The sequence below is a fragment of the Rhinolophus sinicus genome, linkage group LG02 (genome assembly GCF_036562045.2).
Source record: "Rhinolophus sinicus isolate RSC01 linkage group LG02, ASM3656204v1, whole genome shotgun sequence".
NCBI classification, from domain to species: domain Eukaryota; kingdom Metazoa; phylum Chordata; class Mammalia; order Chiroptera; family Rhinolophidae; genus Rhinolophus; species Rhinolophus sinicus.
The window spans coordinates 78,765,510-78,791,919 of record NC_133752.1 but is presented as its reverse complement, the minus strand read 5'-3'; the positions used below and the strand labels follow the sequence as shown (position 1 = coordinate 78,791,919).

The 26,410-nt window shown below is 37.6% G+C and overlaps 1 protein-coding gene across 3 annotated transcripts in view; it reads left to right on the top strand.

The window, feature by feature from the left end:
- CORIN (corin, serine peptidase) overlaps nucleotides 1-26,410 on the top strand; it is a 201,080-nt gene that overhangs the window by 68,402 nt on the left and 106,268 nt on the right. For all 3 annotated transcript variants that reach the window (XM_019741053.2, XM_074324644.1, XM_019741052.2), the window contains 2 exons: nucleotides 6,604-6,811; nucleotides 23,385-23,566. In XM_019741053.2, coding sequence (XP_019596612.2) covers nucleotides 6,604-6,811; nucleotides 23,385-23,566 — 390 coding nt within the window. The remainder of the gene's footprint in view (nucleotides 1-6,603; nucleotides 6,812-23,384; nucleotides 23,567-26,410) is intronic.

Sequence of the window (26,410 nt, the reverse complement as noted above, 5' to 3'; positions counted from 1 at the left end):
TAAAGTTTCTGTTTAGAAATCAGCTGACAATCTTGGAACTTCCTTGTAGGCAATTAACTGCTTTTCTCTTGCTGCTTTTAAAATTCTATCTTTGTCTTTAAGCTTTGGCATTTTAATTATGATGTGTCTTGGTGTGGGCCTCTTTGGGTTTATCTTGTTTGGGACTCTCTGTACTTTCTGGGCTTGTATGTCTACTTCCTTCTCCAAGTTAGGGAAGTTTTCTGTCATTATTTCTTCAAATAGGTTTTCAGTTTCTGGTTCTCTCTCTCTTCTCTTCTGGTACCCCTATGATGTAAATGTTGGTTCACTTGATGTTGTACCAGAAGCCCCTTAAACTATCCTCATTTTTTTGGATTCTTTTTTCTTTTTGCTATTCTAAGTGGGTGTTTTCTGCTAATTAATCTTCTAAATTGCTGATTTGATCTTCTACTTTTGATTTCCTCTGATATATTCTTATTTGAGTTATTATATTCTTCATTTCTGACTGGTCCTTTTTTATGTTTTCTATCTCCTTTTTTATGTTTCCTTTGTTGAAGTTCTCACTGATACCACTGAGCATCCTTATAAACCGTGTTTGGAACTCTGCATCTGGTAGATTGCTTGTCTCCATTTCGTTTAGTTCTTTTTCTGGAGCTTTGGTCTGTTCTTTCATTTGGGAAATGTTTCTTTGCCTCTCCATTTTGGCTGCCTCCCTGTGTTTGCTTCTATGTATTAGGTAGAGCTGCAATGTCTCCTGGTCTTAGTAGAGTGGCCTTATGTATTAGGTGTCCTGTGGGGCCCAGTGCTGCAGTGTCCCTGATCACGTGAGCCATGTGCTCCAGGTGTGTCCCTTGTGTGGGTTATGTGTGCCCTCCTCTTGTACTTGAGCTTTAGTTGCTATTTGCATCTCAGTGGGAGAGATTGAACCTTGGGCTAATTTTCTATGAAGACAGGCTGTGAGTACAGTGAAGGAGTTGTTGTGCAGGGGCTGACCCTACAGAGCAGGATTCACTTTAGCAGGGCTTTGGTGCCTGCCCAGTCTGCCCTTCAGGTGTATTATCCTTAGAGGCAACCAGGTGGTGCTCCAGCTTGGTCTGAAGTTGGCCACTAGTCGTGCTGGCCAACTAGCCTGCTGGGGATGGGCCCTGCCAGAGGCCAAGTTTCACAGCAGACTGTGCCTTCCCTGGGGCAACCTGGAATGAGCCACAAAGCAATCTGCAGATGGGTACCACCTGCATTGGGTTTGAGAAGCCAAGCCATGAACTGAGGCCGGGTGTCACTAGTGCTGGGCTTAGGGCTGCTCAGCAAGAGGTACAGGACATGCCGAGGGCAGATGCAGCTTGTTTGGTTTTTTTGAACCTTTGAGAGATTTTAGAAAAGTCTGCAGCATGAGACAAGAGAGGCTGTATATAAAAGGCACTGGAAGTGGCTTGGGTATGCCTGCAAGTTGGATAGGGCAGGGTCTCAGGGAATCACCAGGAAACAGTGAACTTTGTTAGCCAGGTCAATGGAGACTCAGATATGGCAGCTGCCTATGTCTGCACACTGGAGTGGGAAAGGACTCAACAAAAACAATGGATTCTGCCAGCACTTCTGTCTGGAAGGTGGCTGCCCATCCAGCCTGCCCTGAAGCCAGACAATTCATTTTCTCTGTGTATGTTGCTGGCATCTTTTAAACTGATGCCCCAGCACTGGAGGTCAGTGCTAGCCATTTCGTTACTAAGTCCATGCGTGGGCCCTTTAAGACGAATACCTGGGACTGCAGCTGTCCTCCATCATACTCAGCCACAATACTCTCTGGTTTTCACAGCCAGAAGTTATGAGAACGTCTCTTTCCAACACTGAACCCTGGGCTGTGGAGCCTTGTGTGGGGCTGTGATCCCTCACTTCTCCAGGGGGATCTCTGCAGCTGAGATATCCCTTCCAATTTTTAACCACCACATGGGTGTGGAACCGGCCCTATCCGTGTCCCCAACCCTCCTACCAGGCTCAAGGTCACTTCTTCTGTATATCTATAGTTGTAGGATCTGTTCAGCTAGACTTCAAATAATTCTCAATGATGGTTGTTCTGTAGTTTGATTGTAATTTTGATGTGGTCGTGAGAGAAGGCAAGCTCAGCATTTATCTATTCTGCCATCTTGACTGGAAATTCGGGTAGCATCATTTTAAGATTAGCTACTCATGACATTTGATAGAGTGCACATTAATTTAGAAAAGTAAACCATTTATTCTTAAGTTAATTTTTGCATTATAAAAAGCATATGAATAAGAATTTCTAACTACACATTACCTAATTTTAGAAGTAGGAAAAAAAACACAGAGTTTATCATAATTTCCAAATGAACATACAGAAAACCTTACACCAGACCATTTTTCCTTCCTAATTCTAGTGTCTAGAAATATTAGGAGTGTGATATGAGCAGAAAAACCCCCAATTAGATCTAGAAATAATTGAGCCAGATTAAGAAAACAAAATAAAATCAAAAACTTATCTCAACTCCAAGAAGCACTTTATTTTCATATTTTATTTTTTTCCTCAAATTGGGACCTTTGTTATAAACAATGCCTACTCTGAAAATTTGTTGTTATTTGTTATTAAATCATGTCTTATTAGCAATGGTGTTTTAGAATTAAGGAGTTAATAAGAATAAAGATTTCTGTTTTACCAGATATATATTACATCAAGAAGGAATTTTTTTCTTCAGATCTATTTCTAACTTTTCCTCTCTATTCCCCCCACTTGAAGTAATTCTTATTTAAAAGAAGATACACAATTTGAGTATGATCTCTATCTGAACACTATCATTAATTACATCCATTGTATCTTTTACACATTCTTGCATAGCACCTCTGACTTCTACTTTCTAGTAGACTGAGTAGGAAGTTCTCAGGAAAGAAAAAACAAACTTTCCTCTCTTTTATCTATCCTATGAAAACGAAGTTAGATGGAGTAGCAACAATAAATGAGTCCATTTCCAAAAATACCCTTCCCTTTCCCCACAGAGAAATGGCTCTGCATGGTGCACAGCATGTAGCTGGCTTATGAAAATTGATTACCCCTGATGAGAATGTGCAAAATACAACACTAGATTTATGTTTCAAAGACAATTCTAAGAAAAGGTAATATTTGACATGCATGCTGAGGCAGAAGAGATGATAGGAAATTTGCACGATTACTTGAATATGAAAAATTTGAGGTCACGAGACTTAAAGAGTAATTTCCTTTTATATTTGTTGTCTATGAGCAAATTCTCAGTGAAGTTTGAAGTCTTCTTTCTGCCCAGAATCAAGTTTTTTTTATCTTTTTTGGTCATATGTCATTATGATTCTTAGTGTTTTTAATTATTTTTCTCCACCAGTAGTACATATACTTCCTGCCAATCCAGACCTTATGTCTTCATTGTAAATTCCCTAATCATTCACCCTACACTAAATTCTTGTTGTTTTGAATTTCTTTGGTATTTGCTGTGTTATTAACAGCTGTGGTGTAATGGGAAGAGTGTTGTCCTAAGAAAGGGAGGACCTGGGTATCAGTCTCACTTCTGTTAATGACTGTGTATCCTCTGAAAATCACTTTTTGTCTATTTACCTACCTATCTATTTGTCCATCCATCCTTCCATCCATTCATCATCTTTCTACCTACCTACCTACATACCTACCTACCTACCTTCCTACCTACTTACCTATGAGAGCCTTAGTTTCTTCATTTACAACAAGAGGATATGCATTACATTTCAAGATTATATTTTATAATATGACAGTGCTTTGGAAAACTTTAGAAAACCATTATACAAATATAAATGATATTATTATTTATGTCTATACCAATTATTTTGAGACTTAGTTTTAAGGTTTCTTACCATTATTTTAATCATTTTCTTAGTATAGGTTCTTTTTTTTTCCCCAAGGAAAGTGGTTTTTAGAGGGGGGAACATCTTTTTTGTTTTTCTTTTGTGCAACTCACACTGTCAACTAAAATGCACTTTTCCTCACTGTATTGTCTTTTTCAAATGATCTCTCAAAAGTCACTGTTTTCTGTTTCCTTTGGCTAGGTGGGATGAATGAGCCTTTTGGTCATCTCATTGTTTCGAATGTGGTTTATCATCAAATATATAAACCCCAAAGCTGATGACCCACAAAGAAAATAACGTAACTTAAAATGAATTGCAACATGTAGTCAGTATACATGGGTGTATTATCTGTGAATAAAAATACAGATCCTGTGATACATTATTATGTGCTTTTTAGCCTGTTCTTCTCAAAGAGCATTAGGAATTGTCTTTTTTGATAACTGTTTTTAACATAATAACCCCCTTTGCGTTAGCCTATCGTGACTCCAAACGGAAATTACTCAGAAGACATAGGTTTGAAAATCTGGAATTTCCACATAATAGCTGTATACTTCTGGGCAGATGTCTTAGCCTTTCTGAAATTGAGTTTCCTCGTGTATGATATGGATATGATATCACTTTACTGGGTTGTGAAAATGAGATAATTGTGAATGAGGGAATCTGAATACCTGTTTTAGTGCCTGGCACAAGGTTGGTTGTCAGTAAATATTTTCTTAAGATTGAAATTTCCACAAATGAGTTTGTATTTTTGATGGAGAAAAATTTACCCTCAGCTCTTAAAAGCAAAAATCTCTTCTTGTAGCATCATACTTATAATCGTGTCATTTTGAAATGTACGTTCTCCCTGTCTATAATGTTCTACCACACTGAAATGTGTTTTAACTTCCCTCACTAAATAACTAGGGTATCATATTGATAAAACTTGCCCAGAACTCCCTACCTGAGTACTCATGCAAAATTGAATTCATGTATATTTGTGTTCTTTCTGCATATTTTAACTTGGATTTTTTTTTTTTTTTTTTTGTCTCTAATGCCTTTTTCCCCATTTTGTATTTTGAGTTTGATGAGGTCAAAAAAACTGTTGTGCCCTTAAATTTTTTTGCCATGTCTATTCTAGGGTCTAGCATCCAGAGAAATTCTGCATGTCATTGCTTGCCTTTCAAAGTGGAAACATTCTTTTGATCATGCCCTACTAAGCTCCGCATGTTTTGGATGATCAAAAAATATTACATGCCATGTTTCCCCGAAAATAAGACCTAGCTGGATAATCAGCTGTAATGTGTCTTTTGGAGCACAAATTAATATAAGACCTGGTCTTATTTTATTATAATATGAGATCAGGTCTTTAATATAATATAATAATATAATATAATATAATATAATATAATATAATATAATATAGCATAACATAACATAATATGATATAATATAATATAATGTAACACAGGGTCTTATATTAATTTTTGCTCCAAAAGATGCATTAGAGCTTATTGTCCAGCTAGGTCTTATTTTTGGGGAAACATGGTAACAATGGAGATTTGTGTCTTTTCATGAAGTGTAAGACTCTTTGAGCTAATGGTTATAATCTGGTCATTTGGGGGAAAGACTTCCTAAAGGACTCGGTGGTTTTCAAAGAGATTTGAAAGAAATGTGAGATTAAGAAGTGGACTTAGAAGTAGACTGCAGAAGACCATGACCGGATATTTGAAGTGATTTATCTGAATGAATGAATCAGAAAAGGGGGTTGGGAATTCTTCTGTGATAGGGTATATTTATTCTGTATTACAGTCCAAAGGGTTAGTTTGGCCATTTGATCAGAAAGGCAGCCTCATTTTTTAACATTATCATTATTAAAATGGACTTAGTCTTTGGTTTGGAAAAGTTTTTCTCTTCACTTCTTTGGTTGGGAATTATATCGTGATCTGAAGAGATGGTGCCTTTCTTGTTGAACTTCTTTCCCTTCTTGCTCTTCCTCTCCAACATAATTAAAATGAATATTTCTGCTACATTTCTAGAGCCTGAAGATTCTGCTTTTAAATAGTAGTTTGCTTAAACAATAACCAAAATTTCAATTCTTGTTAATAAAAATAATGATCTTTATATGAATCAATAAGAGAATACAGAATTTTAAAAAGAAAAATATGTCTCCTAAAATCCCATCATCTGGAGTCATATTAATATTTTGATTTATATCAGACCAACCATGCACATTTATGGAATGAAGAAGGAAAGGCAGTGGAGGTGCTAGTGCCCAGGAGAAGAGCCAGCTAAGCTATGAAAGAAAATGAAATCAAGAGGCTCTGAACTGACCCTAAACTATTGACATAGTCAGGATTGAAGATCCATGTAGTTAAATCCATGTTCACAATCACTATTATTTCCTTAGGATAACTTCTTTAGAAATGATATCACAGTTTCAAAGGATGTGCATTTTTAAAAGGTGTTTTTGGATACATACTGCCCTGCCCAGCTGTGATCCAAAACCATGATTGCCAGTTTATATGCCCACCAGCTAGGTATGAATGTATTTTTCCACATATTTGTCCAGGACGCAAATGCTCTCCCTCTGTGAATGTAAATAGCTTGATTTCATTATCACACACATTCACATGTATGTAGGCAAAACGATGTATATGTATGTATGTATGTGTCAGTATATCGTTCTTATTTAGAGTATATTTTATGAACACATTAACCTATCATATCAAATGAGTTTGTGAACATGTCATTCTGATTTTTCTGCTTCTAAATGTAATTATCTTGGCTTCTTAGGTGCCTGCGTGAACATCACCCACAGCCAGTGTCAGATGCTGCCCTACCACACCACGCTAATACCTCTCTCCTCGATTGTCAAAAACACGGAAATGGAGAAGTTCCTCAAATTCTTCACGTATCTCCATCGCCTCAGTTGCTATCAACATATCATGCTTTTTGGCTGTAGCCTTGTCTTCCCCGAGTGCATCAATGATGGTGATGACAGGTATTTTGGAACCAACATCATTCAGTGATAAGAGTAGATTGTAGCAGAAGTGTCTGAGAAGAACAAAATTATCCTAAGCTACCCCATTTGGTTTTTGTTGTTGTTAAAGGAGAAAAAACAAAACAAAAAACCCACACCAGTCATAACCAGTTGTGATCCTTTTAAACTAGAAAATTTTTGAAAACCTGGAATAATTTTATGTATGGGAATAAATTATTCAGTATGTTAGACTGATGTTATCAGCTGGGACACTCAGTAGCTATTTCGGTGACGTTCTGGCAGAAGACAGATGGCGTATTCAAAGGGGTGATTGAAAAGAGTTTATTGGAAGAACTATTTATGGAGGTGTGGTTAGGATGAAGAGAACAAATAAGTGACGGGAGGCCCCAGGGTCTTGCGATAAGGGAATGCAGTTCCGCCACCCATGCCTTGCACTTGGGCACCACTTGGAGGGAGCTGTAGATGTGGGAGAGAGGTCTCCTGACAGGCTACGTGCTGCGGTCCTAGGAGGAGCACAGCCACTGCCAGCCTTTTAGTCCTGCAGGGAGAGAGAAGAATTGAATACCCTGGCCTCACTCTCCTCCTGCCCTCCCATCTGCCAGCGCCTCCTGCCAACTGAACTCACCGACAACCATTGGGCAAGGGCACACAATTAATGTGAGCTCAAAACATAAGGTCCAACCTCTCATCTCAATATCAGCTCACAAGTCCCGTATCTCATCATCTAAATCAGCTATGGGTGAGATGCTGGGTGATTTTCATGGTCGACACTGGAACTCAGTCAGGCAAGGAGGGTGAAGGATAGAGGCAAAGGGACAAAGAGAGACTGTGCAGCACATTATAGAATAGGGTTAGAGATAATTTTCAATAAGAGTAAATCAATGAAAAGTATGTCATGAAATATTTGAAATACTAAATATACATTTTTAAAAGCATGTGCTAAAACACGTTATCACATATAACATCAATTATTCTCTGAATTAAAATGTTAGAAAGTTTTCAGAACAGAAATGTTAGAATGAATTGCATTTTCAAGTGCAAATAGATGGTTTGCTATTTGTTTTAATTTGATTAGTGTGTAAAATATGTTTTTAATAGGGCAAAGCCATTTATTATTTTAATTGGAAAAAGCCTGCATTGCCATAGAATAAAAACTAGGTACAATAGAAACACTAGATTCTGAATTGTAGAAGTAAGTAAAGAATTATTAGCAGACACAACATTCAGGAAAATGGTTTGCTGGAAAGAGTCATTTGCAGAAGGTGTTTTTATGGTAGAAAGAGAGAGAAGCTCTGTTAGGTGTTTCCCAGGGGTTAAACTAGGGAGGGTAGTAAAGAGGCCTCCTGTGTTCCTAGAATGATGGCAGTATGACAGGGTGAGTGTATTAGTTTCCTAAGGCTGCTGTAACAAATTACTATAAGCTGGGTGGCTTAAACAACAGAAATTTATTATCTCACAGCTCTGGAAGCTAGAAGCCCCAAATCTGGCAGGGCCATGTTCCTTCTGGAGCTTGCCAAGGGAGACCTCATTTCCCTCCTTTGCCAGCTTCTCGTGATTTCAGGCATTCCTTGACTTGTGGCCGTGTCACTCCTGTCTCTGCCTCCATCTTCACATGCTTTCTCTTCCGTGTGTTTGTGTGTTTTCTTCTGTCTCTTATGAGGTCACGTGTCATTGGATTTAGGGCCCATCCTGACACCTAAGATAATCTTATCATCACAAGATCCTTAACTTAATTACATCTGCACAGACCTTTTTTTCCCAATAAGGTCACATTCGAGGTCCCAGTGGTTAGGACATGGACATATCTTTGGGAGGGGGGCAGCACTGAACACACTGCAGTGGCTGAGAAAGCAGCAGGCTATGCAGCCGCATGTCTCAGCCCTTTCATCTGTAAAATGGAGATAATAGCTGTATTTGCTTCATAAAGTTCACGTGAGGATTAAATGCCAGAGACAGCTTGGGACAGTGCCTCGCTTTAAAGAACAGCTCAGTAGGCGTCAGCAATCGTTATCAAGTAGTGGATTGAAAAGAAGAAGAAGAAGTAATAAAATGGAGAGCACAAGAAGTATTTGTAACATATGCTGAGTACTGAAGGATTGGAGAAAAGTGTAGAATACTATAGGGATTAAAAGAAAATTAGGTAGAGTATTCAAGGCTGCTGGACCTGGATTCTAGTTCCATTTCTTCTTAATTTCAAACGATTTCACTTATATCTCTTTGCTTTCATTTCTCTGTGGGCTCATGTGTGTGCATAAATAAGCTAATGAAAGAGGGTGCATTCAGCTTTCAGGGGACTCTTGTTTCATTTTGATCATCCTTCTTATAATAACTCAGTCTCTGCTCTCAGTTAAATTAGTTGCAAAATTCTAGTTAAGCTGCTCATAGTCTTCAGGGCACTTTTAGGTAAAATTTGTTTTCCTCCTGACCTGGTTCATCCTGAGAAACGCTCTCATGTGAGAGCTTTCCATTTTCTGTTATAATGGATAATGATTTATAGTCAGTTTTCAGGTGTCCTTTGGGGATTTATCCTATTTTTTGTTATTACATTTATTATCATATTTAATTTTATAATTACACTTTCAGACCCGTGCTTCCTACTGTCACTTATGATGGGCATGGGACTTGCAAGCTAAATTTAATATGCAAAATAAGTTGAGAAAAGTACAAAGTACTATGGGAAATAATTTAAAGTTGAACATATTTTTCTTATATTGCACTATTGTGTATACTTTTATACTAATTTTCTTTACTGTTTAAATAATGGAGAATGGCTTATATTCCATCCTAGAGAAAATAGGTACTTAAAACATAAACACTTAAAATTTAGCATAAACACTTAAAACGTAACACTTAAAATTTAATTTAAAAAGATATAGTGGGATGTATAAACGGTAGTTTTTAACTTCACTCCTTTGAGACCTCAGATACTCACTAAAACTATATTATATAACAATGAACTTTAACAGTGTCTACTTTAGACAAGGTTGCATTTAATAAATGTGTGTATTATGCAGAATACAGGATAATTGAAGTGGAATATAATTTATGTGGATTCAGTGAAATGCACCTCAAAATATTGAGATTTAGCAGAAAGCCATTTGGGTGATCCTACAAATTTGTGCGTTAGAGGAATAGCTTAGAAATATCAGCAAGTAGCTAGAGATGAATTCACACTTCCTGGGCAAGTAGAAGAACAAAAGTTTCTGGATGACTTTTGATACACAAGGCACACTGAGGTCTCAGCGTTTGAAAGAGGAACCAGATACTGCAGCCCCGTGCTTTTGATGTATAACTATCTCCCTTTCCCACCTTGTTGAATAATAGGCCTATAACTTTACCAAAGCTGGAGGGGGTTTAATTTAGCCTGGAAAATGCAGCCTTGGCTTTACTTCTACCAGACACCCAGTAGGGCCTGCTGACTGTCATCTCCCTACTCACATCTTCTAATACTTTGCAGAGAAGCTCTGCTTATGACATAAGGCCTTAACATTAAACACTTGACATGTTTTGCTATTGATCTTACCCTCTGGAGTGTTGATCTGCCGCTGGGTCCTTAGCAAAAATTCTTACTATCTGTGGAAATAAATGAAAATTCCTTATCTAGTTGGATGACTAGAGATTAAAGATTATATCTGAAACCTGGGAACTACAGGACAGTTCTCTGTAGTGTACTCAATCCCTATCAGATTGTAGTGAGGATCAACTGAGTTTCCTCAAAGGAGCTTCTTCAAAAGCATTACACTTTTTCCCAAATAAGTATGATCACTGGGGATTAGCGAATTTAATCTGGCAACTGCTGAGAAAGGGCTTGAATGTTTGGGGGCAGAGAAAACCTGAATCAAACCATAGCTCTCTGCCTGTTGTCATGTATAAGACCTTGGACATTTTAGTTAACCTTGCTGACCCTGTTTCTTCATCTCTGTAATGATACTGATAATACCCACTTCATAGGGTTTGTTTGCATGTATTAAACAACATTTTACTTAAAGTCCTCATACGAGTACATGGTCTACACTATCTGGCACACAGTGACTCTCCATAAATAGTAACTACTATTATTGACATAGTCAAACATAATATTTGAATTTCTGGGAGGGTCTACACTTCATCATCCTCTTTCAGAAAAGCAAGACTTGCGTATTTTTCTCATTCTTCCCTCCTTCTAATCTATTTTCTGCTTAGCTGCCGAAGAGATAATTTCAAAAGACAAATTAGATGATGTCATTCCCCTGCCTCTACTCTTTCTCGGGCTTTCCATTAGACTTAGATTACAAGCTAAACTCTTTGCTGTGCTTTTGAAGCCTTCCTTGCTCAAGTGTCATCGACCCTGCCCCAGCTGCACTGACCTTTCTTTCTATTTCTCAAAAATGCCAACATCTTTCCCACTTCATTTGCACATGCTGTTCCCTTTGCCTTTAAGGATCTATCCCCTCACACTGAGCCCTTTGCTCAAAAGACATCTCTGCAAAGAAACCTCTCTGACCACCCTCGGTAGTTTTGTTATCTTTCACTGCAGCATGGCTATATCCCTTTTTGCTTGTTTGGACGTTATCTGTCTTACTTTATAAGCTCCCATTGGCAGAGAACCTGTTGACTTTGTACATCATTGTATACCCAGTGTTCACAATAGTGCCCAACACATAGTAGGTGCTCAGTAAATGTTTGTAGGGATGAATGAATAAATAAATAAATTCTCATTTAGCGAGCCATCCTAAATGTCTAGGTGCAAAATATGTTGACTATAGTTGTATATTGCTTGGTATAATTGATATGTTCTTGAAAATTCATGCATAAATCAAATTCTATGTACATATTAACTGAATTACAATTTTAAAGTTATTTGGGTGATAGTCTCAGACATGATTTGGCTTCCTTCTGAGTGAGCTTCATTTGGCAGAAAAACCAGCTAAAATACATTAACTTGCTCTTCTCCAGCTGTCAAAATCCTGGACCTGATAGGTCTGGAAGCACTAGATTGTTCCTGACTCAGTTCTTTCTTTTTAATATTGACTACTATGCACTCGATTAATAAGACTAGGTCAACTCTAGTTGAAAATCTTAGACTTAAGGTTTAGCTAAAAAGCTGAAACAAAACAATAATAAAATGTCTGAGAATAATGACCAGGATAATGATTCAGAATGTGTCCATGTGAAGAATAGTTGAGGGACCTGGAGGTGTGAAGCCCCAATGGTTCACCCTGGCCATCTAACATGTCTGGACCATGGCCTAGAAGAGGGAGCACACTTTTTCTGTGCTCCCTGCTTCCACAGGGAAAAGATAGAAACAATCATCAAAAGTCACAGAGAAGTACTTCTAACTTAACTAAAGTAAGACCTTCATGGATAATAAAGTTGTATATGCATGGAATTGTTGTCTCAGGAAATGATGAGTTTTTATCACTGAAAATATTTAAACCAATTGATGAGAACTTATTGGAGACCTGTAGCAAAGAGCCCAGCATCTTTTGGTAAATTAATTTCCCATAAGATTAAGGGGAAGTTCTATTCATAGTAGCGTATAAATAGACTGATTAAAGGAGCTCTACAAACTTATGAAAGAAGATTAAAAAAATTAACTTTACCATAACTTTTCTCAGGGATACTTTTATATTTGCTTTGGGAATAATAATGACAGAATCCATTGGGGGCTTTTGTTTACACCTCATGGAACGTATCCAGTAACAACAGGTGGTGACCTGTTTTCAGAAAGAATGGGTTGAATTAACTGTAGGACTTCCGCTTTGCCAAGTAGGGTTTGCAAATTGGGACCCTGCCACCCAAAGCCCTCTTTCTCTTCATTTCGACTCTCAGGTTCTCACCTAAATAAATGTTAAACAGATATTTGAAGTATATCACCTTGCAGAGGTGCTAAATTATCTGCTTGGGACTCCTGTGTTTCTTGGATGGCTTGGTGCGTGCTCAGTGTTAGGTCTTAGTAGAAAACAGAAATTCTAACTCCAAATGTTAAGATCTGTCCCCCTGTGTACTTCTCATGCTTGATTCTGCGAGTTTTGCTTCTAAAATCTTGATAATAAATCAAGGTAAGGAACTATGCTATGTTGCTGTCTTCTATTCACTTTATATTCATTTCTTTGTCTTTCTCTTATTTTTATTACAAAATTAACACACACTCTTGCAAAACTGTCAAAGAACATACAATTAAAAACATACTTCCCAATAAATGGTGATATGGGAAAGTAAATAAAAGTCTCTCAAGTTTAAAAAAAAAACCATACTCCCACCCTCCATTAACCCACACTTCCCAGTCCAATTCTCCAGTTCAATTATTGTTAACAAATTACATTTGAATCTATCCTGATAATTTTTTATGCATTTCAAACATTCTTTGAAAAAAATAAAAACTATATATATGTATAAAAAATTTCCTTTCCCCATTCTGAATTTTCATTCCCTTATGGGTAGCAACTGGGACAATTTTACACTGTTCTGCGATAGTTTTTACTTTTACTTTATATATGATGGACACGCTCCAGATCAACACACATAGTTCTAACCTGAAACTAATAAAATAAAATAAAAAGAAACATTTAGTAATTTTCCCTAAGTCACACAGCTAGTAAGTTGTGTGGCTGGAATTTGAAGCCAGGCAGTCTGATTTCAGAGCCTGTGCTTTTAGCTATATAGTGTACATAATGAATAACTTGGGGCATAGATATACTGCAATGCTCATTCAGAATACACAAATATATTATTGGTGGAACAGAACAGCAAATCCAGAAATCAAATAAAGATAGATTTAGGAAATATGGTAAAGGTGGCATTTTAAAATAAGAAAAGAAAAAAAAAAAGAATGAACTGCTATTCAGTAGTGTGTGTTGGAATAATTGGTGACCAATTTATGAAATTAAAATTAAGTTCCTACTTCACACCATATAAAATAAAATAAAAACTAAAAAATACATTGGAGAAAAAATCAGTTATTAATTGGGGTAGATTTTTCTAATGATGAAATGAAACCAAGACCTCTATGTCAGAAAAACTGACAAATTTGACTACACAAAATTGGGGGGAAATCTTACATTAATTTTTTAAGCTTTTATTTTTGCTAAAATCCTGATAGGTAAATAAAAAAGTTCCAGGCATATTTTTGTTTCAGCATCTAGGGAGCAAGAAGAAAAATGTTGTTAAAAGAAACACGATATGTTTAAATTTTTCTTTTTGGAAGGCACAATTTGTTCATTTCTTATAAATGCCGTAGACTTTTAGAAGCGGTAGCGTTCCCTGGAAAAATGAGCCCATACTACAGTTCTCATTACTTAAAGTTACAATAAAAGTTTCCTGTCATTCAAATGCACGGATGATATGGTTTTCCTGTTCTGACTCCATCATATTAGTAAAGGTGGCTACAACACTGAGATGACCTGTTGCTGAGTAACCAAGATGGCACCAAAATTGATATTGGAATGATTCTTTTTTAAAGTACATTCTATACCAAATTATAAAGTTTCTCCTTCACCATCCAACTTATACTCACAATTTCTACTACTGCACAGCATTATATTGCCACATTATTGTTGAGTTGAAATTTACTGATAATGTTTTAGTAAAAAAGTGACAAATTTGCCTGCCTGTAATGTAATTTTAGAAAGCTTACTGTGTTCTTAAATATGTTATTTTATAAGATAGCATGTGCCAATCTCCTATGTAAATGCAATCCTGATATTGTCTTTAAAGCCAATTGGAAAATATAACTTGACTTAAAACAATTTTTTGAAAAATTCAGAAATTATATAAAGTTAACATAAGCTTATTTTATTATTTTTTTTCTAAATGGAGAATGATTATATACTGCTAATTTATTTTACTAAAGATTTTATTTATGTCCTAAGAACTCTATTGTGTGACATTTGGGAATTAATGGAAACATTATAGGATTACAATAGTTTCATAATTATAATTTCAAAAAATTTATATAGGTCAGTAGGCAAAGAAAAAAGATGCACTTTGTTCCTATTACCAACTAAATATTCTGGAAGTCATTTGCCGCTTTCTTCCCTTATTTTACCTGCTAACCTGGAAATAGCAGTCTTTTTAGCCACACAAGGGCCCGTTATCGGTTATTTAGGTGGTCAAGTGTATTACAGTCCCTTTTCAACCTCAGGCAACATAGTAATCTAGTCTGCTTTTTGGCATTATACATAAAACATCAATGATAAGTATGGTTTCATTGTATGAGCCAACATGGCTCCAAAAGTGGGTAATATGCAGTCAGGTTACTCATATTTCTTTTACTTTACAAAGATGTTAAAGCTGGAGAAGCTGGCATGACAGTTTAAATCTTTCTGAAATGACTTGTCCTACCACTGACAGAGTCTCAAGCACACATATTTCAAGCTCAGTGGAATAGTTTGTTTACCTTTCTCCTCAATAATTCACTGGTATTATGTGGATGTGACTAGAACATAGATTTAATACTTGTGATTCAATTTATTCAAAGATCTATACTTAAGGCACAATTTCATGATGTGCAAAAATCAAAACAGCTGCAAAAATCATTTAACACTTGCAATTTTCTTTTGTGATTTGTTAATCCACCATCCCATGTGCCCTGCTAAGTATGCCAAGTATTAATGTGAGTCAGGTTTGCATTGGTTAGAAGGGTATAGAATTTTATATTTTCTTTCAGGGATGGTTGTGTGGTTTTCTAGTATTCATACCCATCTTAATTTAGCTGTGTTTATCTATTGGTATTTCCTCAAGTTTCTCTATTTTAAGGGTGACACCCTGCTCTTGGTGTATGAGACAATTAATCTGTGGGTTTTTATCCATAGCAATCTTACCGACATTTTCCTCTTACATGGGAATTTTTTCAAGATTGAACAGCACGTATAGAATTTGCTGACCTGAAGGGGAAGGGATCAGGGGAGCAGGGATGGTGTCTCCTCTTGTACAACCCATTAAGTTGGGAGTTAGGTGGTGATGGCTCTATTCCCAGCTTTGCTATCGACAGCTTTGTTTTCCAAGCAGGTCACCGAATCATCCTCTGCATGCGATTCACTCATTTCTCCAACAAATATTCATGCTGTGTTGATTGTACACACTAGGAATACATCAGCAAACAAATAGACAAGAATCCTTGACCTCATAGAGCTTACACTGGAAGGAGATAGGCCATAAGCAAATAAATGGATAATACATACATACATATATACATACATACATACATGTATATCAGATAGTGATAAGTGCCATGGACAATATCCAGTAAGGAAGCTTTGGGAGAGTGGGGTTTGGTGGCAAGAGATGTCATTTTAAATAGATTGTTGTTCAGGAAAACCACACTAAGATTACATTTGACTCATGAGGATATGGGAGTCCAGAAGGTGAGGGAGACCCAGACATTCTGGACGTCCTGTCTTAACTGACATAAGTGGGAAGAGGGCCTGATGGAATCAGTCCTGCAAGCAGATACTGTTGGCAAGGATGTGAGTGTTATGGGGTAGACATAAGGGAGGGGTAGAGGGTCTTGCCAGGCACATGTAGAGCTTGGGAGTGAGATCCCTCTCAGCTTCTGACATCAGCTCATTCAACAAGAATATTAAGAAAGTTATCAATTTATTCATTCCTTTAGCAAGCACTTATTGCAAAAGTGCTTGGCACAGAGTTTGGCACATATTGCCAGGCACATAGTTTGATGCTGGGGATGCAAAGATGAAGAAAACACAGTTCTGCCTTCATGAGACTCAGCATAATAGGGAACAGACATAAAAACAATTAAATTGCTATACAATGTGATCAATTTGCAAGGTGTCGGGGTAACACAGAAAAGGAGGAAGAACTCTTTGCGTCTGGCATTATTAGAAAGGCTACTGCCAGGGAGGAGGTAACAGCTAAACTGGGTTTTGGAGGTTGAATAGAAGTTTGTCATGTGGACAAGGTGGAGAGAGAAGGCATTTCAGGTAGAGTAATAGCCTAGATCTATAATATATTAGGGAAACTACAACTAGTTTAATTTTACTAGAACATAAAATGAGGGGAGAATAAATGGATTTGAGGAAGTGTTAAGAAGTAAAACTAATAGTACTTAGTGATTAATTGCATATGGATGGTGAGATTGAGTGTGAGGCAAAGATTTTGGGACTTGCAGATTTGGGTAGATGGTACCACCAAGAAAATCATGTATACCAAAGGAGGAGTGGTGGGTGGGGTGGTGGGAGATAATGACTTAATATTGACATAATGTCTTGATCTGGTTCAAGTGCATGACAGTAATTTTCCTTTCAGGGGACATAAAAACAGCTTTCCTTCTGTAGTAGATGACATGATTTATACTTTTATCCAATGGTGTGCTGATAAACTGGCTCCCTGAAAAACGGAACTATCATTTGTATCATTTGCTGATTTCTGTGGTATAACACTTCTAGTAGATTTCAAGCTAATAATAGTTTCACAATCTACTTGCACACCACTGCATTTTACCCCTTGACAAGTGTTTGTTGAGCTCCCACTAGGTGCGAGGCATGCAACAGTGTGCTGGCTATTTCTCATTTACTTCTCTATATCCACTTCCCACCTTCCTTCATCCCACCCTTCCCCAATGATTGGTTCCAACAATGGCTACTTTCTAGCTCCCTGTGGGGCTCAGCCCATGGGAGCCACCAATAGAACATCAGCGTGTAGGAAGAAAGTCAGGATGAGTAATGATCTCCTAGTTTCTTCTTTGCCAGATTACTTGGGTTGCCTGCATCCCACTAGAAGAGGCTATGGCTTCTATCAGACAGCCTTCCCCAGGTGGCTCTCTGTCAGTTCCAATAACTGCCTCCTCCCTTTGACCCTTAAGTCTGGGATGCTAACAACAACCTCTCCCAGCATACTGCACTTACCCTAGAAACACATTTTAAGTGCCCCTTTCATTAAATGCCCTGTAGTGATCCTACTTTAGTTGGTCATTTCTTTCCTGCTGGAACCATGGCTATTACAAATGAAAAATAAGACAGGCACAGTCCTGGTTTTTAAGAGTTTCAGAACAATGGGACCCCCAAAATACCCTGACTTCTCCCATTATTTCTCTTCTTATGTGAGATAATGACATGTACAAACATTCACCTGTACAGTTTTCCATTTCCACGTCTAATGAAGTTAGGAACCAAGGAAACCTCTTTCTTGTCTCTCTTATACCCCATCTGATGAGGTCTCTTAAGGCCACCAGAATATGCTGACAGAGAAAGCTGATGTTGTTGGTCCATCAAAGAGAGAACAGGCCATCTGTTGTTTGTTTCCCACCAGTGGTGATGAATTCATGCTCCTGTGTCATTTGTGGATTTATATTCCTGTGTTATCTGTGACTCGTATATGTGAGAAGAGGCCAGCTAGGTGAGACATTTTGGAGCACTGGGATGGAGTCACAGTATCTGGCTATGAGATCTCTTTCTCAGGTTTCAGCTACCTCACAATATAAAAGGAGGATATAGGAGTAAATTATTCTATGAGACCCTTCCAGCATTAACATTTTCTTAAAGACTCTGCAGCTCTGTGAGCGCTCTGTGACTACGACTTTGTAAGCATTATTCACTGAAAAGCTCAGCCTCACAAAGACAAATTTAGGAATATGGGGAAAAAATGATTGGGTGCATCTCATCAACGAACAGTACATCATTAACTCAATACCATGCCCCTAACCAAGTGAGATATGAAAGAAAAGTGTATGAGTTACCTACTGCTACATAACACATTACCACATATTTAACAGCTTAAAACAAGTCACATCTATTACCTCACAGTTTCTGTGCATCTGGAAGGTAGGAGTCACCTGGGTCCTGTGCCTCAGAGTCTGTCATATGGGTACAATCAAGATGTTGGACAGGGATGGGTTCTTATCTGAAGGTTTGACTGGGGAAGGATTCACTTTCAAGCTCATGTGATTATTGGAAGAATGTCAGTTTCTCAAGGGATATTGGACTCAGGGCCTCAGTTTCTAGCTGGCTGTTGACCAGAGGCTACCCTCCGGTCCTTATTATGTGGCCTTTCCCAATGTAGCGACTTGCTTTATCAAATGTGCTAAGGGAGAGAGTCTGCTAGCAGTAGAGGAGTCATAATCTTATGTACCCTAATGATGGAAAGGACATCCCATTACCTTCTATTGGTTGGAAGCAAGTCACTAGGCTAGCCCACACTCAAAGGGAGGACTTACACAGGGCATGAATACCAGGAGGCAGAGATCATTGGGGGCCGTCTTAGAGTCTACCTGTCACAAAGACTCTTTATTTACTTTTTTATGGAAAAAGAGTTTTAAATCCTGAGCTCTCCTAATATATTTAAAGGTTAGTTTATTTACCAAAAATAAAAAGTGACAACTAAATGCAATGTGGGAACCTGAATGGAGATCTTGGGTCCTTGCTTTAGTTAAAGATACTGTACCAAACTGAATTTCCTGGTTCTGATAATTATACTATAATTATGTAAAGTGTTAGCCTTGGGGAAGCCTGGGTGAAGGATATATGGAAACGTTCTATATGGAAACTTTCAGTACTATTTTTATAACTTTTCTGTAAGTCAAAAAGTCGTTCCAAGTAAAAAGTTAGAAAAAATGATTTCTAAAACTTAAAAATCCATACCTCTATGTAAGGCCATTTTGTACCTGTATCTCATTCAATAATTTTAACATTATGTCTACATCAGAACTTTTTCTTTGCAGATAAAATCTATAAAGTTTTTTGGGGGATGAGGACATGTTTCAAAAGGCACAATAAAGAAATAATCTGTAATTTTTTGAGTAAATAAATTCAAAGAATTTTGGTAGATAAATTTGCTAAAAAATGTATAGGTAAAAATCTACATTTTTTTTGTAGGTAAATAATTTTATAACATCCTTCTTAGTGGAAATACCAAAAAAAAAACACAAACAAACAAACAACAGCAAAAAACAACCACACACACACACACACACACACGCTCACACACAAACCCCCCCCCAAAAAAACAAACAAACAAAAAAACCCACCTTACTATTACTACATAGTAGAATTATTTATATATTTGTTTATGTACTTATTTTCTGCTTAAACTTTAGTTGAACTGTGTTATGGACATTTGCACAATACCAAGTGCACTTCACACATCAATTTAAAATAATCACCATTTCTAAAATAGTATTCTGATAGTCAGATCTGACTCTGTCCCTGTGCTGAGCACTCTTTTCAGATGTCAGTCTCCTTGTTGCTTGGATATAGACACTTATATTCCAAAATAGTGTGGTCTATCTCGGCACACTGTTCTGTGTGATGAAAAGCAAAATATTTCAGCCCCTCGTAGGCAGTGGAATTTCATGCAAAGCAAGAACAAATGGTTCCTCATTTTGCTCACTATTTGAAAGGGCTGCTAGTTATTAATACACTATCACTATTTCAATGTCCTGGTTCAGCAATTTAAAGCTTATGACTCTCAGTTGGTTACACCTCTTACGAGAGCAATTTGGAAACACTCTAGACATTTTTCTTAGGTCCTATTTTTAGAATGGAAGGCCTAATGGTATTTTAATGTCTCTATATATTCCCTGAACAAATCTTGAGAAAAAAATATCTATTACCTTTTGAAATTTGGCAAAGCTGGTGGGATTATCACTACGCCTCTGAGAAACATTGTATTAAAGGATTCATTTTGATTTACAGAATGCTAGTGGTAAAAGGACCATGAAAAATCAGTTCTTCCAAATCCCTCATTTTTCAAATGAGGAAACTGAGTTTTAGTGTGTCAGTGAACTGTTGGCCCAAGATCAGACAGTGAGGAGTGACCAGGTAAAAGTTTTAGGGTGGTGGGCTTACCCTTGACTGCAGAAAACAACGGTGGTAAGTTAATGAGAATGAGTCAGCTTCTGAGTTAAAGACTCAGCTTTAGAACATGCAAACAGTCTTCTAGGCCCCTGAATGAACCTTCATTGCTCTTACTATCTAAGATTCTGAGAAAAGGTGGAGTGATCCAAAAATATGTGGGTTCAAAACTGAGGAAAGGCTCAGGAACCACTGAGAGAGTTGGGCCCTGAGTATTAGCTTGGCTGTGATCCGCCCCACCTCACAGTGTTGGATGAATTTTGCCCCTGCAAATGGCACCTGAAATTCTATCAATTAAAAATTCCTTTGCTCCAGCAAATCTTCTAATGATGCAAAGATCTTTGGGAGGGTTAAGTGTCCGTCTGTTATTATGAATTACTCTGCGTTATTTTCATTTCTTTTCTTCTTTGAAAGCCTAATTGCAGTCTGCTCACTTGGGGAAAGTAGTTTTGATTGCAGGCAAGGAAGAAAATATTTAGGAGCAAGTTATGCTCTGGTTGAGGTGGCTCTCTGGGTGGGGTGGTGGAGTGTGCATGGTCAAGATGATATCAGAAACTGGGATCCACGTTGGGGACTAGAAGACAAAGAAAGAATGCCAAGGTCAAGCCTAGTTTGTTGTACAGCGTTACTGTGGGCTGTCTCACATCTGGAAAAGAAGGAGAAATGACTTTACCCTTCCTTTATGTTCCTTTGACACATATCTATTCATGGCAGGCTAATTAGGAGTTTGTAGAATGAAGGGAGAACCTAACCACTGAGTACTTGATTGGTCCACTCAGAAAGTGCAGATCAAATTTTGCACTAACCTTTAGTTGTGCTTTTGGAACACACATCCCAGAAGTAAGGACTCACATGTAATAGCATAGTTTATAGAGTGGGTCTTTTGGGGTTTGAATTATGACTCTGACACCCACTACCTCAGTGACCTTGGACAAGTCCCTTATTTTTCGTGTGTTTCAGTTGACTTTTTGGGTGTTAGGGATGATAGTAATAGGACCTATCACTTAGGGCTGCAGTGAAAACAAATGAGTTAATGCACGAGAAGCACTCAGAACAGAGGCTAGAAAAGTGTCAGTGATTACATAGGAATTCTAAGTTCTCCACCGTCCGCAACCGTGTACCCAAGTTTCATGTGAAAAAATATAGTCTCTAAATTCTCTGGAATAAGATAAAAATGTTATTAAGTGATACTTTCTTCGTCCTATAAGTATCTAATCTATTTCCTGAAGGGCAGGCAGGTGTCTTCTATATATCGAGATCCTTGCCTTGACCAGTTCATATTTTATGTCCTAAATGTAATCTTTCAAATGCAAAACCTCTCCTTCCATATCTTCACTAACAAATTGAATTGCATATTAATGTAGGTAGATAATTATGTGACTATCAGGGCTCTTAAAAGATATTCCATTTTAGTGCAAATTTCTGAATTGAGAGCAAGGACAAAAGCATTTTATCTGAATGTAATTGTTGAGTGTCCCTTTCCACATTTTTATATATAACGAGATCTCTCTCCCAAGATTCTTTCCTAGGACTCTATCAGGTCTATTTTAACTCAGTGACTGGCACATACCATTATGTTTCTGTAATCCGTAGAAGTATGAATGGGGGATTATAAATGTGCCGATGGATAAAGGAATCTTTAAAGCCCAATTATGAGGCTCTTATATGAGAACAGACAATATGGGAGAGTAGACAAAGCATGGACTGAAAGTTGAAACATTTGGCTTCTCTTCCTGCTTCTGCCATTAGGAAGCTGTGTGACCTCCAGCCCATCCCACAATCCGGGCCAGTCTCAAATGGAAGATTTGAATGAGGTGTTGTGTAAGATTTCTTACAGATCTAATATTGTATGATTCTGCATTATCTTAGTGAGTCTACATTTGTGAAGTATGTGCTTTGCTTTGACTGATTTGTATATTTTCTTTCCAAGTTTCCTTACAATCACATGACAGGCCTTTGCAGAATACCAGCCAGGGTCAGAGATGCAGTCTGCAGCTACAAAGTAGAAAAAGCCACCTGGGTCTGTAAGAGAACAAGGCCATGGTCTTGGCATTGTGGTGGCCTAGTCCCCAGACACAGAGCTGTGGAACCAGGAGTGTTTGATTGCATGTCAGATGAATAATGACAAGCTCTTGGGGGCATCATTACTCTTGACCATCAATGGACAGTTATCTACATTTTTCTATATTGCAGAAAATAGAATAGAAATCTGAGAAGATAAATAACTGTTTAAAAACTATAAATGAATACACTGTTTATAACTGTAGATAAATAACTGAGTTGTCACTTGTCTGTATGTTTCTTTGCTAGGGAAGCAGTGGGAGGTAAGGAAAAGCTTTCTCTCTGAGTCTCAGAGATACTTTGAATTTCTCAAAGGGAAGATAAAGAAATGAGATTAACCTATTTTGTGACCTACTTCTGCCTTTCCAATTTGGGGGCCTTCGTTTCCATGTTAATTTACTCTTTTTGATATTAAATAGAGCTCTTGTTTTTGGTTGACAGAGTTATGTTAGCACAGGAAAACTTTTAAAAAAATCATTGGGGAACAACGCTTCTATGGGAGATGGTTAGATGATATGTTATGTGATAGCTTATTCCCTCTAGAACCATGACAATAAGGTGACTGAAATTCTTGTTATAGGATTGAATGTAGAAATTTAAGTTGTTGACTATAGTAAATATAAATTAAGATAATATTACAGCCCTGGTGGCCAACTTTAATTTCGTTATTATTCTGAGAAGTAGTCTATAAAAACATTAATTTTCACCTTTTTCTTTTCTTCTAGCTATGGACTCCTGCCCTGCAGGTCATTCTGCGAGGCTGCAAAAGAGGGCTGTGAATCAGTCTTGGGGATGGTGAATGCCTCCTGGCCCAATTTCCTCAAATGCTCCCAGTTTAGAAACCAAACTGAAAGCACCAATGTCAGCAGGATTTGTTTCTCACCAGAGAAGAAAAAAGGAAAGCAATGTAAGTGTCTGTATTTCTTTGCATTTTAAAATGTTTTAATGGAAGTATACCATTCATACAAAGGTGTATACAAATAATGTCCACAGTGCAATAAGTTTTAACAAGGTGACCAGACCCATGCAATGAGCATCCGGATCAAGAAACATATTAACAGCATCCCACAAACGCTGTGAAGCCCCACCCAGTCACCTCACCCTCCCCAAAGCGCCTTTCTCCTGACTACTAGCACCTTTGGTGCTAGAAAAGGGGCACTCAACAATTACATTCAGATATAAATGCTTTTGTCCTTTGTGTCAGAAATTTGCCCTAAAACTGAATATCTTTTAAGAGCCCTGATAGTCACATGATTATCTACCTACATTAATATGCAATTCAATTTGTTAGTGAAGATGCAGAAGGAGAGGTTTTGCATTTGAAAGATTAGATTTAGGACATAAAATATGAACTGGTCAAGACAAGGACCTCGATATATAGAAGACACCTGCCTGCCATTCAGGAAATATATTAGATACTTATAGGACGAAGAAAGTATCACTTAATAACATTTTTATCTTAGGTAGTTTTGCCTACTTTTGAACTTGGTATCAATGGAATTTGTACAGTATGCACTCCTGTTTTATCTAGCTCCTTTTGCTCAACATAATGTTTGAGAGGTTCATTATGTTTTCATCTTCCTGTGGTTCATTCATTCTCATTTTTGTACAGTATTATACCACCATGTATTTTTCTATTCTGTTGGTGATGGATGGACATTTGAGTTGTTTCCAGTTATTATGAATAGTGATGCTATGACTGTTCTTGCATTGAACATGGTTATATATTTGATTGAACACGTTTATATATTTGTTCAGCAAAATAATTTTTTAAGGTGGTTATACCAATTTATACTCTTACCAGCTATGTGTGAAAATGGCAGTTGCTCCAAAGTTTCCCCAATACTTGGTATTGTCTGTCTTTTTCATTTTGTCAATTCTGATGATAGTATTGGGTATCTCTTCGTGGTGTTGTTACTTTTTTTTTTTTATGAATTTGATTGGATTTTTAAGTGTTTTTTATTGAATACTCCTTTTTGTGAAATGTTTGTCCAAGTATTTTGCCCATTTTTTTCACTGGGTAGTCTGTCTTTTTTTTTCAATTTATAGTTCTTTATGCATTCTGAATATAAAGCATCTGTTGGATATGTGTATTGTGAAGACCTCCCACTCTGTGACTTGTCTTTCTTCCCTCTTATTAATGTCTATTATGGAATAGAAGGTCTTAATTTTAATGGGTCTACATTATGAATCTTTTCTAGTCCTCGGATTTCTAGACTCTCATGCTGAAGCATATAAGAGCCTCTTTCTAAGCTACTAGGGAGGCCCTTTGGCTTTCACACATGAGTTGCAATTGTCTGTAGCTTTGAGCCATCTTTTTCTAGGACATTGATGCTTAGCAGTAAGCCATCCAATCCATTGTCCTTATAGTTAGTTTTCCTCTGTACTTCTCCAGCACTTGGTAAGTTACCACATTCAGTGTACTCCTTTCCCTCGGCATACTATACCAATTCACCTCTGATGAGGGTTTTAACGATTGGACCACCCCTTATGCTAGGGAATGTCAATCTCTACCTCCCATCAGTGATGGCATCTTCACTGCTATCACAGCAGCGAGTGATCCAGATCCATAATCCATCACATCAACCACTTTTTTGGACTATTCCTGTGACTGTCACAAGTTGGATTTTCCAGAAGCAGTCATGAGATGGAGTTTGTTGTCAGGGGTTTTTATTAGGCAACAGCACTGATATAAAAGAGCAGAGAGAAAGCAGGATTGGGCAGAGGGAGATGTTGAAATGAGATCCAGGCCCATTAAAGCCTTGGCTAATTCCATGGGGAGCTCTGCAGCGTATATGGCCTGAGAGAGTTGTTCCATGTGGGGAAAAGAAAGCCCAGTCTTACAGTGTTGTGCCGTGTAATAATGTTTCAGTCAGCGACAGACTTTATATACAGTGGTGGCCCCATAAGATTATAATGGAGCTGGAAAATTCCTATCACGTAGTGAAGCGGTAGTTGTCATAACATCCTAATGCAATGCATTACTCACGTGTTAGAGGCGATGCAGGTGTAAACACACCTACTGTGTTGCCAGTAATATAAAAGTATAGCACATACAATTATGTGCTATACTTTTACTTGATAATGATAATAAATGACATAATACTTGATAATGATAATAAACGACAGTATTACTGGTTTATGTTTACTATACTATACTTTTAATCATTATTTTAGAGTGTACTCTTTCTACTTATATATATAAAAAAAAAACTTTACTGTAAAACAGCATGTCATGTTATGCCAGCAGCAGCAGCCTCCTGTATCTGGTGTTTCCCTCGTCTCTTGATTGCATTCTTTTTTCTTGCTCTTGGTTTAATCTTGTGTTGTTTTGTACAGTAACATGCTTTACAGGCTGGTAGCCTGGGAGCAATAGAACTGCACCATACCTAGGAGTGCAGTGGGCGGTACCATCTAGATGTGTGTAAGCACACTCTGATGTTTGCACAAGGAGGAAATTGCCTAAGGATGCATTTCTTGGAAGGAATCCCTGTCATTAAGCTGGGCATGATTGTATATCCCCGCCCTCAATCAGTCACTGGATGTGGTCCTTTTTGTACAGTTTTATACGAAAGGGTGTGCCTGGGGTGATGCAGTTCTCTGCCCCGTGGCAAAACCTGAAGGAGCTAAAGGCTGTTGGCTGATAGTGGGGGCAACAGAGTGCTAACAGATCACCTTGACCCAATCAGATATTGAGCTGATTTTGCTGTGTTTATAGGGCAGTGTTAGTAAGGCTCCATCTGGTTTGTTT